Raw genomic sequence first — 14,802 nt, forward strand, 5'->3', positions numbered from 1 at the left:
AAAATAATTATTACATAACTACAGACTGCTCTTTAAGAACTCTACCTTGAAAAAGTATTCGTATGCTAAGGTTTGAATATCACTTCAAGAAGGTAATTTGTGCAGTGCATATAACTACGCACCCATATGTCCTTTATTTAAATGAAATTTATCAAATGAAAATCCAAACAGAATTGATATATTCATAAATCTAATTTATGAATAAAACTATAAATTAAAAATGAAGGAAGAATATCCCATCACCATTATTTTTCTCACTCAACACGGTAAGGTATAAAAGATGAACTCCACACTTTGAAAGAACAAAGTATTTTTTACAAGGGGGAAACTATCACTCTGTATTTTTAAAAAGCTATAATATACCTTCAGAAATGTAACAGGGGTACTTAGGTGGCTCAGTTGGTTGAGCATCCAACCCTTGGTTTTAGCTCAGGTCATGATCTCAGGGTTGTGAGATCAAAGCCCTGTGTTGGTCTCCATGCTCAGTGTGGAGTCTGCTTGAGATTCTCTCTCTCTTCCTCTGCCCCTGCCCCCACTTGTGTGCACTCTCTCTAAAATAAAATCTTAAAAAAATATATACATATATACATATATACATACATATATATATACATATAACAAAAATGGTATGACTATTATTTTTTAAGGAAACTCTACACCCAACATGGGCTTAAACTCACAACCCCAAGAGTCACATGCTCTACTGACTGAGCCAGCCTGGTACCCCAAAAATGGTATGCTTTAAATATCAACAAAAATAACTGTCTAACAGGGGTAGTGACCATTAAATAAAATAAGCAAAAGCATCTTTAAAATCTTATTTAAAAATATATGGCAGGGCATATATTAAGTCAGCTTAGTCAGCTGAGTGTCCAACTCTTGGTTTTGGCTCAGGTTGTGCTCTCAGGATTGTGAGACTGAGCCCCATGTCGGGCTCCACGCTTCGCACAGAGTCTGCTTGAGATTCTCTCTCTCTCTCTCTCCCTCTGCCCTTTTACTGCTCACCCACGCACACACTCTCTAAAATAAATAAAATCTTGAAAAAAATAGATATGGCAAAAAACCACAGAAAGTGGTACAAACTAAGTGCCATGCAACTTTAATCAACAAACATGAGTTTACCAGATTCATAAAAAAAAATAATTCATAAAAACTAATTACTAAAGGCAAAAAATGCTCTCACTGCATTAAAAAAGTGAAGTGAGTTACTCTAACACTTTTCCATAAAAAGAGTATCAGCTCTGAACTAATAAAGTATGGTCTACCAAAAGTATATACATCAAAGAAACCCCCTTCAGATCCTTTTTAAAAAAAAAAAGATTTATTCATTTATTTGAGAGAGAGAGAGTGTTGCATGAGTGTGCTCAAGCAAGGGGAGGGCCAGGGAAGAGGGAGAGAGAAAATCCCCAAGCAGACTTCCCAGAGAACACGGAGCCTGACACAGGGCCCAATCCCAGGACCCAGAGATCATGACCCAAGATGAAATTAAGAGTCGGCCACTCAACCATCTGAGGAGCCACCCCCCTTCAGATCCTTATCCCTGATTACCCCAATTATGCATGGTCACTCAACTTACTCACTTGAGAATTATTTAATAAACATTTACAACATATAGGCCACTCTCCTGGGCACTGGGAAAAGAGCAATGAACAAAACAGAAAAGGTCTTTCTCTCATGGAACTTACATTCTAGTGGAAGACGATAGGAAATAAGTATACCAATACAGTATAACTGTTATGAAAAAAAAAAAAAAAAAAACCCAGAATAGAGAAAACATGTAGGGCTGGGGTAAAGGCAATGCTCTTTTTAGATGAGGTAACTCATGCATGGCTTATATGAAATGACATATAAGCAAAACTTGAAATGAAGTATAGGGGCCTATGTTGTATGTGTATAGGGAAGACTCAGATAATAAATGGTCTTTCATAATCAGCCTCTTTTTAAAGAAATTCCTTGCTTATAAAGCTGGTCTTTTCAAAAACTTGTTCTGCATTTCTCAAATGTGAAACACCATACTCTTCCTAATCACTTCTCCTTAATGCTAACTTTCCAACACATATCTAAAAATCCTCCAATATGAAATAAGTGGACATTTAAAAAGAACCTTCCCCCAGTCCAAAAAAACACTACGACTATGAGAACACTGCAGGATACGTTCTAAAAAAGAAATTATCTTAGATAGTTTAAAGTATATGAAGAGGGGTGCCTGGGTGGTGCTCAGGGCGTGATCCCAGTGTTATGGGATCGAGCCCCACATCAGGCTCCTCCGCTATGAGCCTGCTTCTTCCTCTCCCACTCCCCCTGCTTGTGTTCCCTCTCTTGCTGGCTGTCTCTATCTCTGTCAAATAAATACATACATACATACATACATACATAAATAAATAAATCTTAAAAAAAAAGTATATGAAGAAACAATAGAAAGTATGTACTAAAAACTATAAAAAATATTACCTCTATGAGAAAAAATATTATGTGGCATTATGGTAGATTTCTGGTAATGTAAGTTTTCTAACCATTTTAGCTCTGTGATATTAAGTAACACCATTAATTTTGGGAACTAACTTTTTTCAAATGTTATTTTTATAGAATTTCTATAGTATTCTTCCCTCCCCCCCCCCCCCAAGTAGGCTTCATGCCCAGCGTGGAGCCCAGTGCAGGGCTTGAACTCACGACCCTGAGATCAAGACCTGAGCTGACATCAAGAGTCGGACGCTTAGCCAGCTGAGCCACCCAGGCGACTCTCTATATTATTCTTAAATACGACTGTCGTGGCTTTCACAAACCAAAAATGTCTTCCAGTACAGGACATCTTATTAAGTGATAAAGGCCACTAAGAAAACAAAATCCACCAACTGCTGAAATGATTCTATCCCACTACACAATGGATCTACTTTGTACTTTATGGCTACATAAAAGGCAATACTAACATCAATACAAAATAAATCAATGAAAACAAAAGACAGTAAGGTCCATTTTTGCCTCAACCACTAAAATCAATAAGCCAAGTTCATCATTCAAGTGAATATACTCAGAAAACAAATTCTATAAAAAAAGGACATACAATTTTTTTACCTTTCCTTGTTTTACAATATAATAAGGATTGCTTCGAGAAAACCCAGCACTTTCAAGGAGATTCATCACATCATTTTTCCTGTTAACAGACATTGAAAAAAAAATTTCAGATAAATAACCCAACTGTAAAAAACTGAAGGCTGATTCCTGGGTTAAGGAGCATGAGGGACTATAGTCATTAAACCATCTATGTATCAGCCTCAAAGAATCCTGATTCTTTTTTTCCCCCCCAAAGATTTTTATCTATTTAACAGGGGGGGGGGCAAGCGGGGGCGGGGAGAGAGAGAACAAGCAGGCAGAGCAGGAGGGAGAAGCAGGGACCCCGCTGAACAGAGATCCCAATGCAGGGCTTGATCCCAGGGTCCTGGGATCATGACCTGAGCCAAAGGCAGATGCCCAATCAACTGACCCACCCATGTGCCCCAAGAATCCTGATTCTTACGTTAATGCTCTAAATACTGGTTTGTTGAACAGGAGACATATATAACCCATAGAATGAGGTAAGTCAAATACTTCTACTCTTTTGTAAAGAAATTAAAATGTAAAGAAAATGCTTACGTGACCATTTTCTTGTCTAGGAAATACTGATCCTTTTTGGCACCAATAACTCTTCTAAGTGAAACTTCTTCTTTATCAATCTAAGAAAAAATGTAAAAACCCAAAATTAATTTCACAGTAAAAGTGGGAAACTTTTTGGTTACTAAGGTCATTCTAGAGACCCTAACCATAACAATTATTTTCAAAGTTCAATGCTCACTGAACATATACTAGGAATATCATTCTTATGACAAAGACATTTTTTCACAACAGCTTTCACACCACCATATGTTTACCAGAATGTTCATTATCATTTTAAGACAAAATTAATATTTACAAATTTGTAAATATTACAACATAGTTGTAAATGTTTCAAAGCTTGGAAGAAAATCAGCTGCATCAATAAAATTCTCAACATTATTACTGGGGAAAAAAAAAGCCATTACTCACTGGCAACCGGTTGTCTGAATTATCAAAAATAATCTCCACAAAAGCAGAAATGACACGAGGACCAGTACCCTCCTAAAACATGCAAAAAATAAATTTGTCATTTAAGTAGTATTTTCACATTATCTATCTTTTTTTTTTCTATAAATACCTTTAAAATTTAGTGTATGGTAACAAACCTAATTCAAGAAAAATTTCTATCAGACTAGTAAATATCCTTCTTGTCAAAAGAGCAAAGACAATGGATGAAGATAATAATACTTCTCAACCAAATGGCTTTAGATTCTAACTAAAAACGTGAAAACTATACAAGAGATATTAAAGTCAGACGCATTTAGGTCTTGTTCTGAAAACTACTTTATTAGAACAGAAGACCCCATGCTGACCTAATTCTACGTATTTGCTAATATCTACACTTTGAGGCTGTTCTCTTATAGACTCAATGCTGGAAAGGAACCCTAACAAATTATATAATTACTGGAATTCAGCTTTTTTAAACAATTTGCAATATACTACATAATCTTAAATCCACCATGAAAAGACACACATTTAACATGTATCACATATAGACCAATTTACGACCCAGCTACTCCTATACCAAGTCCAGAGAATTTCCAGAGTTTAGAAACTGTTACTATGTGGTGATTCAGCACAATAAAGAATGATACTTAAAGAGATTATTCTTTCAATGCCAATCTTAGAAACCTAAAAAAAATTCATCTACAGGTAACCAGTTCTGATTACTGGGCTAAAAATTCAAATTTAAGAGGGCAAAATAAAAGATAATGGTGAAAAAACAAAAAGAACCCAAACACCTCCCTAACTGTGAGAGACTCTGTTGAGATATATTAAGGAATTTCACTTTCTGGTCTTAAAACTAATTATAAGCCTGGGTGGTGCAGTCATTAAGCGTCTGCCTTCGGCTCAGGGCGTCATCCCGGCATTCTGGGATCGAGCCCCACATCGGACTCCTCTGCTGGGAGCCTGCTTCTTCCTCTCCCACTCCCCCTGCTTGTGTTCCCTCTCTCGCTGGCTGCCTCTCTCTCTGTCAAATAAATAAATAAAAAATCTTTAAAAAAAAAAACAAACAACTAATTATAAGCCACATTTAAACCAAAAAGAAATTTTATCATTTTATTATAGCCTTTTATACTTTTTTATCCTGAAATTTCTTTAGTTCGTTATTCATAATTATTTAATGAAAACTTCTAACAATTTTCTTTATTATAAATACACTTATCTTTCATATTGGAAAATGCTGTTACCATTTAACTTACAAATATGGTCAAAAATAGAACATTAAGTATGTCGTTTAGTTTGCAATGGTTGCTTCTCTATGCTCCCAATTAACTTCTGGTTCTAAGTCTCAAAGTTCCTAACTCCCAATCTCAAACTCTTTAGTTCTCCTCAGCAAACCTGCTTCTGAGCAATACCAGACCACACTCTTAATAAAGAATTTATACGGAAGACATACCTATCTATAGAAAAATCCTAGAATTTTCTTACCATTAAATAAAAATTAGGCCTTTATCATGCATTAATATAGTAGGCTAAATTACATAGCAGAGATCTGAAAGCTTGAACAAATGATTTTATTTACCAGAATCAACAGTGTGGTTTAAAAAATACATAATATCAATAACACCTCAAAGCAATTTCACTCACATGCAACAAAGCCAATCGCTGTTCCGGACGAAGATGACTGAACTCATCACTAAGAACAAACTGAATTGCTGAAAATGCAAAAACATAACTATTAGTACAGTCTAAAAAAAGATGTATGCCTTATTTATAACTCCCCCTACCTTCTATCAGGTAATGAACAAGGTAGATAAAGTAGACTATCTATTTCATATACGATTTGCCTGCATTTCAGACTAATTAGCTTGGAAATAAGAAAAATACTAAGAAGTTTCCACTGAAACATTTAACGGACGAAAAAGAACACTGAGGGGGTGCCTGGGTGGCTCAGTCGGTTAAATGTCTGCCTTTGGCCCAGGTCATGATCCCGGGGTCCTGGGATCAAGCCCGGCATTGGGCTCCCTGCTCAGCGGGAAGCCTGCTTCTCCCTCTCCCACTCCCCCTGCTTGTGTCCCTCTCTCACTGTGTGTCTGTCAAACAAATAAATAAAATCTTAAAAGAAGAAAGAAAGAAAGAAAGAAAGAAAGAGAGAGAGAGAGAGAGAGAAAGAAAGAAAGAAAGAAAGAAAGAAAGAAAGAAAGAAAGAAAGAAAGAAAGAAAGAAAGAAAGAAAAGACAAAGAACACTGAGGTACCAAAAAGAGACATGCAAACTAAAGTCTACCTCTTGATCGAAGTATACACTGAGCGGTTAACACTTTGTTTTTACCCACTAGATATAATATACATCAAAATATTTATTAACAAAATAGGATATATTCCGACAATATCCTTAACTGGAAACTTTTTGTCAAAAGAAACAGAACTAAGTGGGAAATACAAGGACATATTTCAGATGCCCACCTTCTACTGCAATGCTTGCACTGCCCTTATCTGCTATAAGAAGCAGCCATTCCTGCTTCCATATGGGGTACTTAACTGGACCACTCTGCCCTAGAAATGAAACTCTACTCAGCTTTCCAGTCCACTCAAAGAGACCTTTGACATTCTAAGAGTTGAGTGTGCATGTATGAGTGCGTATGCTGAGAGCAGAGGTGGAATGGTTTATCTTTTATAATCACCTTAGGAGGATAGATTCAAATTGCCTTTATCCCCTGAAGATTATGAAATACTTTTACTCCAATCCTACTCTCTTACCGTCACCAAATTACAATCACTGAAGGGCTTTTGATTTGTGGGCACAGAAGGGATAGAACCTTTGTTCTTACTAAGCTCCCCGCTTTTCCTCAAGCATTACTCAACTAAGAGGTTCAAAATTTTAACTTACTTCTTGTATAGTCCAAAACCATTAAAATGTTTTCTCTCTCTGAAGGATTTAACAGAGGCATTATTGTACATAACTGCATTTTTTAAAGATTTGTTTATTTATTTGCAAGACAGCGAGAGAGTGGTAGGGAAAGGCAGAGAGAGGGAGGGAGAGTCTCAAGCAGATTCTGCACTGAGTGCAGAGCCCAACGGGGGGCTTGATCCCATGACCCCAAGATCACGGCCCGAGCTGAAACCAAGAGTTGGACCCCTGACTGAGCCACCAGGTGCCCCACTTAAATGCATTTTATCTATAGAATTTTCAAAGCTATTTAACTATCTTCAAACTGACAACAGTCTTTGTTGAGTCTGTAATATTTTATACCCTCTATCCTTCAAAAAAATGATTTAGAAAGTATTTTTTAAAAGATGAAACAGAGGGGTACCTGACTGGCTCAGTCAGTAGAGCATGTGACTCTTGATCTTGGGGTCATGAGTTCAAGCTGTACACTGAGTGAAAAGCTTACTTTAAAAATAAATAAAGAAATAAACAAACAGAAAGATGAGCCATTTTCCAATATTAACTATTCTATTGCATTTACATTTTTATATATATGCATCTGCAACATTTATATACTGCACTCGAGTTTAAAAAGCACTTCCATTTGTATTATCTCATGATTCTTATAGCCCATCAAAGCAGGCAGATCAAAGGCCTCTTTTTAAAGTGCAAAGATGGGACGCCTGGGTGGCTTAGTCAGTTAAGTGTCTGCCTTTGGCTCAGGTCATGATCCCAGGGTCCTGGGATCAAGTCCCACATTGGACTCCTTGCTCAGCAGGGAGCCTGCTTCTCCCTTGCCTGCCACTCCCTCTGCTTGTGCTCTCTCTCTCCCACTCTTTCTCTGTGACAAATAAATAAAATCTTTAAAAAAATAATAAAAAAATTAAAAAATAAAGTGCAAAGAGTACTTTAAGAGATTATTTTGCCCAGCATCTCAGCTAATTAATCACTGGGTATAGAGAACTCAGATCATGATATCATTATACTCATAGAGAACTCAGATCATGATATCATTATACTCAAAACGCTCTACACTAAACTACAACCTTGTATGAAGCAGTATTTCTTGAGTTTCAAGCAGAAAACGAAGGCTCCACACCCAGCATGGAGCACAATGAGGGGCTTGAACTCACAACCCTGAGATTAAGATCTGAGCTGAGATCAAGATTCAGATGCTTAACCAACTGAGCCACCCAGGGGCCCCTCAGAAAACCAATTTCTAAAATAAATTACCTGAAGATACCCACGTCTAACATATTTAGATTTAAAAAAACAATACCTACCATAAAAAAAGTTACTTTTTCCAGATCCATTTCTGCCCACTATAAAATTTCAAAAAGTACACGTTACTTTGCATAGAAACCAATAAAATTAAAACTTCACTGAAAGTATGAAAAATATTCTTTTTCATTTAATATCTTAATATTTGAAATTAAACATAAAACAAAGGAATCAATAAACAAAACAGCTTAAATCACCAAATGAGTATAATTTTTGTATAGACATCAAATGGTTTTTTTTCTTAAATTTATTTCATTGATTCTTTTGCTCTTTTCTAATAGTTTAAAATTAATAGGAATAACCAACTGTCACCAGGTTTTCATAATTTACAATCATTACTATGGACATATAATTCTATTACATATAATGGAATCTTTTTAATAATTTAAAGATTCACATGTTGCTGAAATTTTTAATACTTAAATAATCATTTTAAATTCTCAAACTATTTGCTTATTAAAGTACTTACGATCGGCCCTACATATCATATATAATCTTAGAATCACCAAAGTATAGACAAGTATAAGGCACTTTTTTTTAACTACCTGAATTCAGAAATAAATAATTCCATACATAAAAAGATATCAAATGTTTCAGATTTAACAAATTCATTTGAATTTTGTTGTTCAGCAAAATTCTCATTGTTAAAAGTCATGAGTAACTATCCCAATCTCTCTCATCTGGACCAAGATATTCTAAACAAATTAGCCCTTACGGTTATCATCTTTAAAGCAAAGTAAAGCCTAAAAAAATTATTTCTCTTATGCTAGAAAGTAATGAATCGCTTTTTAAAAAAGGCATATGACACAAAGGCCAGCTTGAAAAAGATTTCCACTGGTTTAATCTATGACAATTTGACCACCAAAATAATTAGATGAATTATAAATTTGTGCTGGGGGGGGAAATAATCCATGACTCCAAACTGACAGTAAAATGATAAATAAATAGCTAAGGAAGGAGAACTCTTACTCACAGAATACCACACAGTAAATGTGAAAGGAATGCTGGAAATGGAAAATCATCATTTTGTAACCATCGGAATAAAGGCAAGAATTATCAATGGATGCTAAATCTAGGGGGAAACTTTGATAAGGAGCATAATATTTGCACGATCCAAAAGTGTTTCCCATCTTCATACTATTTATTAGTTGCAAGAGAACACACTGTACAGTAGAAAAACTAGGTAACTACCTAGATTGGGTGATCAAAAGTAACATCATTTAAAAAGAAGTAGACAGAATGATGTCTTCACCTCCAAATGTAATATCCTCAGAAGACCACATCATTTATGTAGTATTTTTTAAAAGACAAATGCTGTGGAAATGATCCAGACTGAAGGAGACTAAAAAGACGCAACAATTAAATGCAATACCTGATCCTAAATTAGATCCTGTACTGAAAGAGGAAAAAATACGACAAAGAATGTTTTTGGGTCAATCGTTGTAACTGGAAAACAAAGAGCAGATTATTTTACTAATGTCCATTTACTGAGGTTGATAACTGCACTGTGTTTATGTAAGAAAATATCTCTATTCTTAGAAAGTATACATTGAAGTCAAAGGTAAGGGACAATGACCTACATAACTCACTCTAAGAAAAGAAAGTGTGAGACTGAGTGTAAATGAGAAAGCAAGTTAGGAAAATGTTAACAGGTAGATTAGGGTAAAGGAGATAGGAGTAGTCTTTGTATTATTCCTATTTATACAACTTTTCTATAAATTTGAAACTATCTCTAAATAAAAGTTTAAAAAGACAATTTATCATTAAAAGAAGTACATATAGTTCAAACCGTAATCTACTCATGAATAAATAACTTAAAACTTTTAAATTTCTTTTTAAGAATTACTCTTACCCACAGAGTGAAATACTATATAGCAATTTTAAGGATGGTGAATATTTAATGATAAAAAAAGATACTCAAGACTTATTCTTAAATAGAAAAAATAGATTACCAGCAGATTACACTACAAGCCCATTTTTATTTAAAAAGGTTTATTTATGTAGATGTACACAAAGACTGGAAGGCTCCTAAGGTAGATCCAATTTATATGTGCCCCAAATTCACCTGCCCCAACCCAAGTCTTGGCTGTCTGTCAATGGAGAGGCTCAGTATCCCATCACTGTAGGTTACTTCAGCCTACCCTGGGTTTGCACTCAGGTCAGATCTGTGAAAAACCAAAGGAGGCTAAAATTCCCTGACTACTTCAGGAGGGGGGGAGGGTGAGTCCCCAGAGTAACACAACCCAAGAGCATGGGGGAATTAATGCCCTGTGTGGTAAACTTTGACCAATCAGAGACAGGAACCAGCAGACAAAACCCTCTCCATTCCTTTCCCATCTGATCTTTCCCACACATGGTGCGTTCACAAAGTCTGTCTGGAAGTTATCTAATTTGACCACAAACCAGTTGTGCCTTCTTTATAAAGCTATGACCAGCTTTCCCCCTCACTCTTGCCCTCAGACTGCACCTTCCCATTAAAGCCTTATTAGTAGCTGTGTGGGCCTTGCACTCTAGTTTTCTAGGAAACCACGTCTAATACAAGTACAGACTGTTAATATTAAGAATGGCTATTTCTGGGAAGGATTACAGTTTATAGTTTTTTTTCCTTTTAGCTTTTACACTCTTCCATAATGTTCTATAGTTAACATACATTTCTTTTGTTAAAAAGCTACAGAAAAGGTAACCTTAAAAAGGTATATGCTTGGTACATTTAAACTTCAACTATTCAAACAAGAGAACCAAACATCACCACAAGAGATACCTGCCTTCCAATCTTTTTTTTTCCTTAAGGTCAAAATCATTAAATAACCAAAGTAGTATGCTTTCACAGGATATTTTTAATGTCAATCTCAGTCTATACTTCTTTGGATCTTATATTATTAAGATACCTGTTTTTAAAACATGCTTAAGCAGTAAAATCATATTAGGTTTGTTAAAACAAAAGAAAGAACACTTAGACAATTTCCTTTGTAAGTAAAACTATTAATCCTAATGTCGCAAAGTAATAAACAGCTGTCTCATAACAGCTAAAACAAAAATATTTGATAGATCCTACAGACATAACCTAATCATCACAGGTAATAACGGTCATCATTTTATAGCTCATTTATAAAATTACACTGTTGATATAATTAAGATATTCCTCTACTTTTAATTTTTACTTTTATAAATCTAGTAATTATTCATTTTTCTCCATTTCTAAAGACTTTTCTGATTGATGAGCATCAGAAGGCATTTGTAATGAAAACATAAGTAAAATATTGGACCAAGCTATTTTTATGGCACACGAATTAACTATTCAGTAGGTATAGCAGGGGAAAATGTTTTCTTTATTCCCAACTACAAGCTACAAGTGATGTACTGATGGTATAGTTTTTTTTCTTGCCCTCAATTTTTTTTTTAAACTGAAGTATAGTTGACATTCTTGCCCTCAATTTTTAAAATTTATTATTACAAAATAATGTTCGCCCTTTACTGATCTCCGTATGAATCTCACCTTACCGAGTGCTACAGACTGAACGGTGTCACACCCCCCCCCCCCCTTCGTATGCTGGAAGTCCTAATCCCAAATGTGATGGTATTTGGAGATGGGGCCTTTGGGGAGATAATCAGGATCAGGTGAGGATGTGAGAGTGAGGCCTTCATGATAGAATTAGTGTTCTAATAAGGAAGAGGGAGAGAGAACCAAAGAGGTCATGTGAGCATGATGATCAAGACGGTGACTTCCAGAATGTGACTATGCTGGCATCCTGATCATGGACTTGAGTTTCCAAAAGTCAGAAAATAAATTACTGTTGTTTAACCCACCCATTCTATATTTAATGGTAGACCTAGAAATCTAATATACCAATAAACCACAAAAGGAGGACAATGTATAGAAGTCTGTTTATAACACATTGTTTCATCTAGCCTTTAATAATTCAGCAGAATGTCAAAAAACACTTTTGGGGCTGTATGAGCAAAAAATGGACACTATCATCTGAAGAGTCTTTAGACTGAATACTGTATTGCAGAACAATAATAATTTTAGCCCTTTATCCTTACACATACACTTTCTCATTTAATTTTTCCAACTACCCTATAAGATGAGTATGATTAGCTCCACTTTACAAACGAGAAAACTAAAGCCACTTGGGGAGTCAAGTTTGAAAGAGCATGTACCAGAACTGGGATTTGAAACCCATCCTGTTATGCTCCAAAGTTCATGCGCTTCCCACCAAACTGCATGGTGTGACCTTAAACAGTATGATAGGGGAAAAAAAAAAATCTGAGAACAATCTAATTTGTGAATAAATAATGGTTATCTTTGAAATAAGGCAACAGTGGGTATTTTAATTAGGAAATGACCTCTCAAGAACAGAACAGCTCAAGTGCTAAATTTAGTGTCATTTGCTATAAACATAAAGCTACCTAAATAAAAACGAGTAACTAATGATTGTCTCATGTATTTTAAATATATAAAACAAGCAATTCATCAGTACAGATAAAAGATATGCTATTTCATATAGAAAAAATATGTATAAATTCACTAATATTCAAAGCCAATTCCTCCTTCCTTAGGCCTAGACAGAATTTAAATGGCTCTAGACATATAAATCTGATTTTGTAAACCATGAACACTTACCAATAACATTATGCTTTGAACTGAAGGGATCTACAATTGTTTGATCTCTGTAACTCCGAAAACCCTGGATAATAACCTAATGAATAAAAAAGATACCTTTCAGAGAATACATACTAAAAATAGTAACTCCTAAACTAACATTTTTCCTTGGCTCTTCTCTTTCTGGTTTCTCATTTAACGCAAGATAGAGAACTATTTCTTATAAGAGAAACTCATTCAGAAAAGTGGTGATTAAAAAATCTTTAAAAAACAGTCCGTTTATTAGTAACCACTGGCAGTGCTTTTTTTAGGGGTTATAATTAGTACCCTGTTAGGGAACTCTCAAAACCAAGTACATTGTATAAGGTATGCTGGAACGCTAAACACTACATTGCTTTAATAAAAATGTGTCAAGCAGGCAGGCTGGCCCCAGCTTCCCCTACTCCAGGAGCAATGGGCGCTTCTTTCGGACACACCCGCCAGGCAAAATAAGCAGCTGTTCCAAGAAAGGGGTGCTTCAAGTCCAACACATCCAATAGAGAAACTTCTCTCCAAGAGAGTGAATGGGCTCATCTTCGCGGTGGGCTCTTGCGCGGGAAGGCCATTTTGACAGAAGTAAACAAGTGAACGAGGCGGCGCTACACAGTCTGAAAGGAGGAGGGTCCCTTTCACTTCCCCCGTAATTCGGGGACAAAGACCCCGGGCTAAGCTGACACCCCAACCTGAGCCCCCCAGCGGCGCCTCCGGGCGGGAGGAACCACCTCTCCCTAAACCGCCACGCAAATGGCCCGCGCCGGGCTATGCGCGCAGGACAACAGAGTTGCCCGCCCCGCAGCTGCCGCCCCCGGCGCGGCCCCCAGCCCGCACCCTGCCCACCCGGGAAGGCCCGCTCCCTCCAAACCTCTCCGAGACACTGTTCCTCAGACGAGCGCCCTGCGAGGAGGCCCGCGCTGCAGACGGGCGCCCCAATTCTCCGCGGCCCCCGCGCTCGCGGGGCGGGGCCTCTCCCCTCCCCCGCAGCCCGCGTTCAGCTCTGGGTCCACCCTGCCGGGAGGTGGGAGGCCCCGGGTCGCACCGCGACACCCCAGCCTCAAGGAGCGGTCCTCAGAGGCCCGTGAGGGGGTGGGCGGGACGCACAGGCCTCACCTGTTTTATGTACATGTTTCCGTGCCCCTCGCCGGGGAGGACTCCCCCCGAGAAGCGACAGCGCGGCCGTGGGGTCCAGTGAGGCGCCTACGAGACCCCTCCCCCAAAGCGTCGCTCGCTCCCGTCCAGCCAAACAAAATGGCGGCGCCCGTGGAGGCGGAGTCCGCGCCTTAGACGGAACCATCCTCGAGGCCCCTCCAGAGCGTAGGGGGAGTCAGGGTCAGGTCTGCTCTTTCTCTTTGGCAAAAGGAACCTTCTACGGCGTCCCTAAGTGGATTTCATTTGACTGTTCAATTTATAGCTGAACTTTCCCGGAAGATTAGTCAGAAGCTTCGTTCGGAAAAGCCTTGATCGTGAGTTTGGCCCGTATTCCCTGCGAGCGCAGAGCCAATGGTTGCGTCCACAAGGGGGGAAAGGTTCGGCGCCAAAGCCAAGTGTGAGAGTCCGAGGGCCAGTAGCGGAGCTTGCCGGTGGCCACGTGATCTCTGGCTGTTTAAAAATGCTCACCCCGCGCAGCGCGCGCCTGTCCTCGAACCTGGAGAGTGCTGGGGACCTATGGGGTTCGGCGTGCAGAATCCTTTTTGCTCTATTATTCTCCCTCGATCTGGGAACTTGTGTAAATTAGAATGGCCGCTACTGGCTCGGGACCGCACACTTGCCGCACAGACGAGAAGGGGCTTGACGCTCCAAAATTTGTGTTAATAACGTGATAATTAATACCCTGGGAGCTCTTACTACTTTGCCATTTGCTGTAAATCTAGTCAGACATGG

General features: G+C 37.9%; 1 protein-coding gene across 1 annotated transcript in view; it reads right to left on the reverse strand.

The window, feature by feature from the left end:
- The window catches only part of SMC3 (structural maintenance of chromosomes 3), a 38,871-nt gene extending 24,694 nt beyond the window's left edge, over positions 1-14,177 (reverse strand). The window contains exons 1-7 of the mRNA XM_045803083.2: positions 14,032-14,177; positions 12,907-12,982; positions 8,285-8,323; positions 5,722-5,789; positions 4,060-4,131; positions 3,631-3,710; positions 3,073-3,151 (exon numbers count right to left, since the gene is read on the reverse strand). Coding sequence (XP_045659039.1) covers positions 3,073-3,151; positions 3,631-3,710; positions 4,060-4,131; positions 5,722-5,789; positions 8,285-8,323; positions 12,907-12,982; positions 14,032-14,046 — 429 coding nt within the window. The 5' untranslated portion in view covers positions 14,047-14,177. The remainder of the gene's footprint in view (positions 1-3,072; positions 3,152-3,630; positions 3,711-4,059; positions 4,132-5,721; positions 5,790-8,284; positions 8,324-12,906; positions 12,983-14,031) is intronic.
- Positions 14,178-14,802: the final 625 nt, after the last annotated feature.

The sequence above is a fragment of the Ursus americanus genome, chromosome 6, assembly GCF_024610735.1.
Source record: "Ursus americanus isolate L20-20 chromosome 6, mUrsAme1.1.p, whole genome shotgun sequence".
Taxonomy (NCBI): Eukaryota; Metazoa; Chordata; class Mammalia; order Carnivora; family Ursidae; genus Ursus; species Ursus americanus.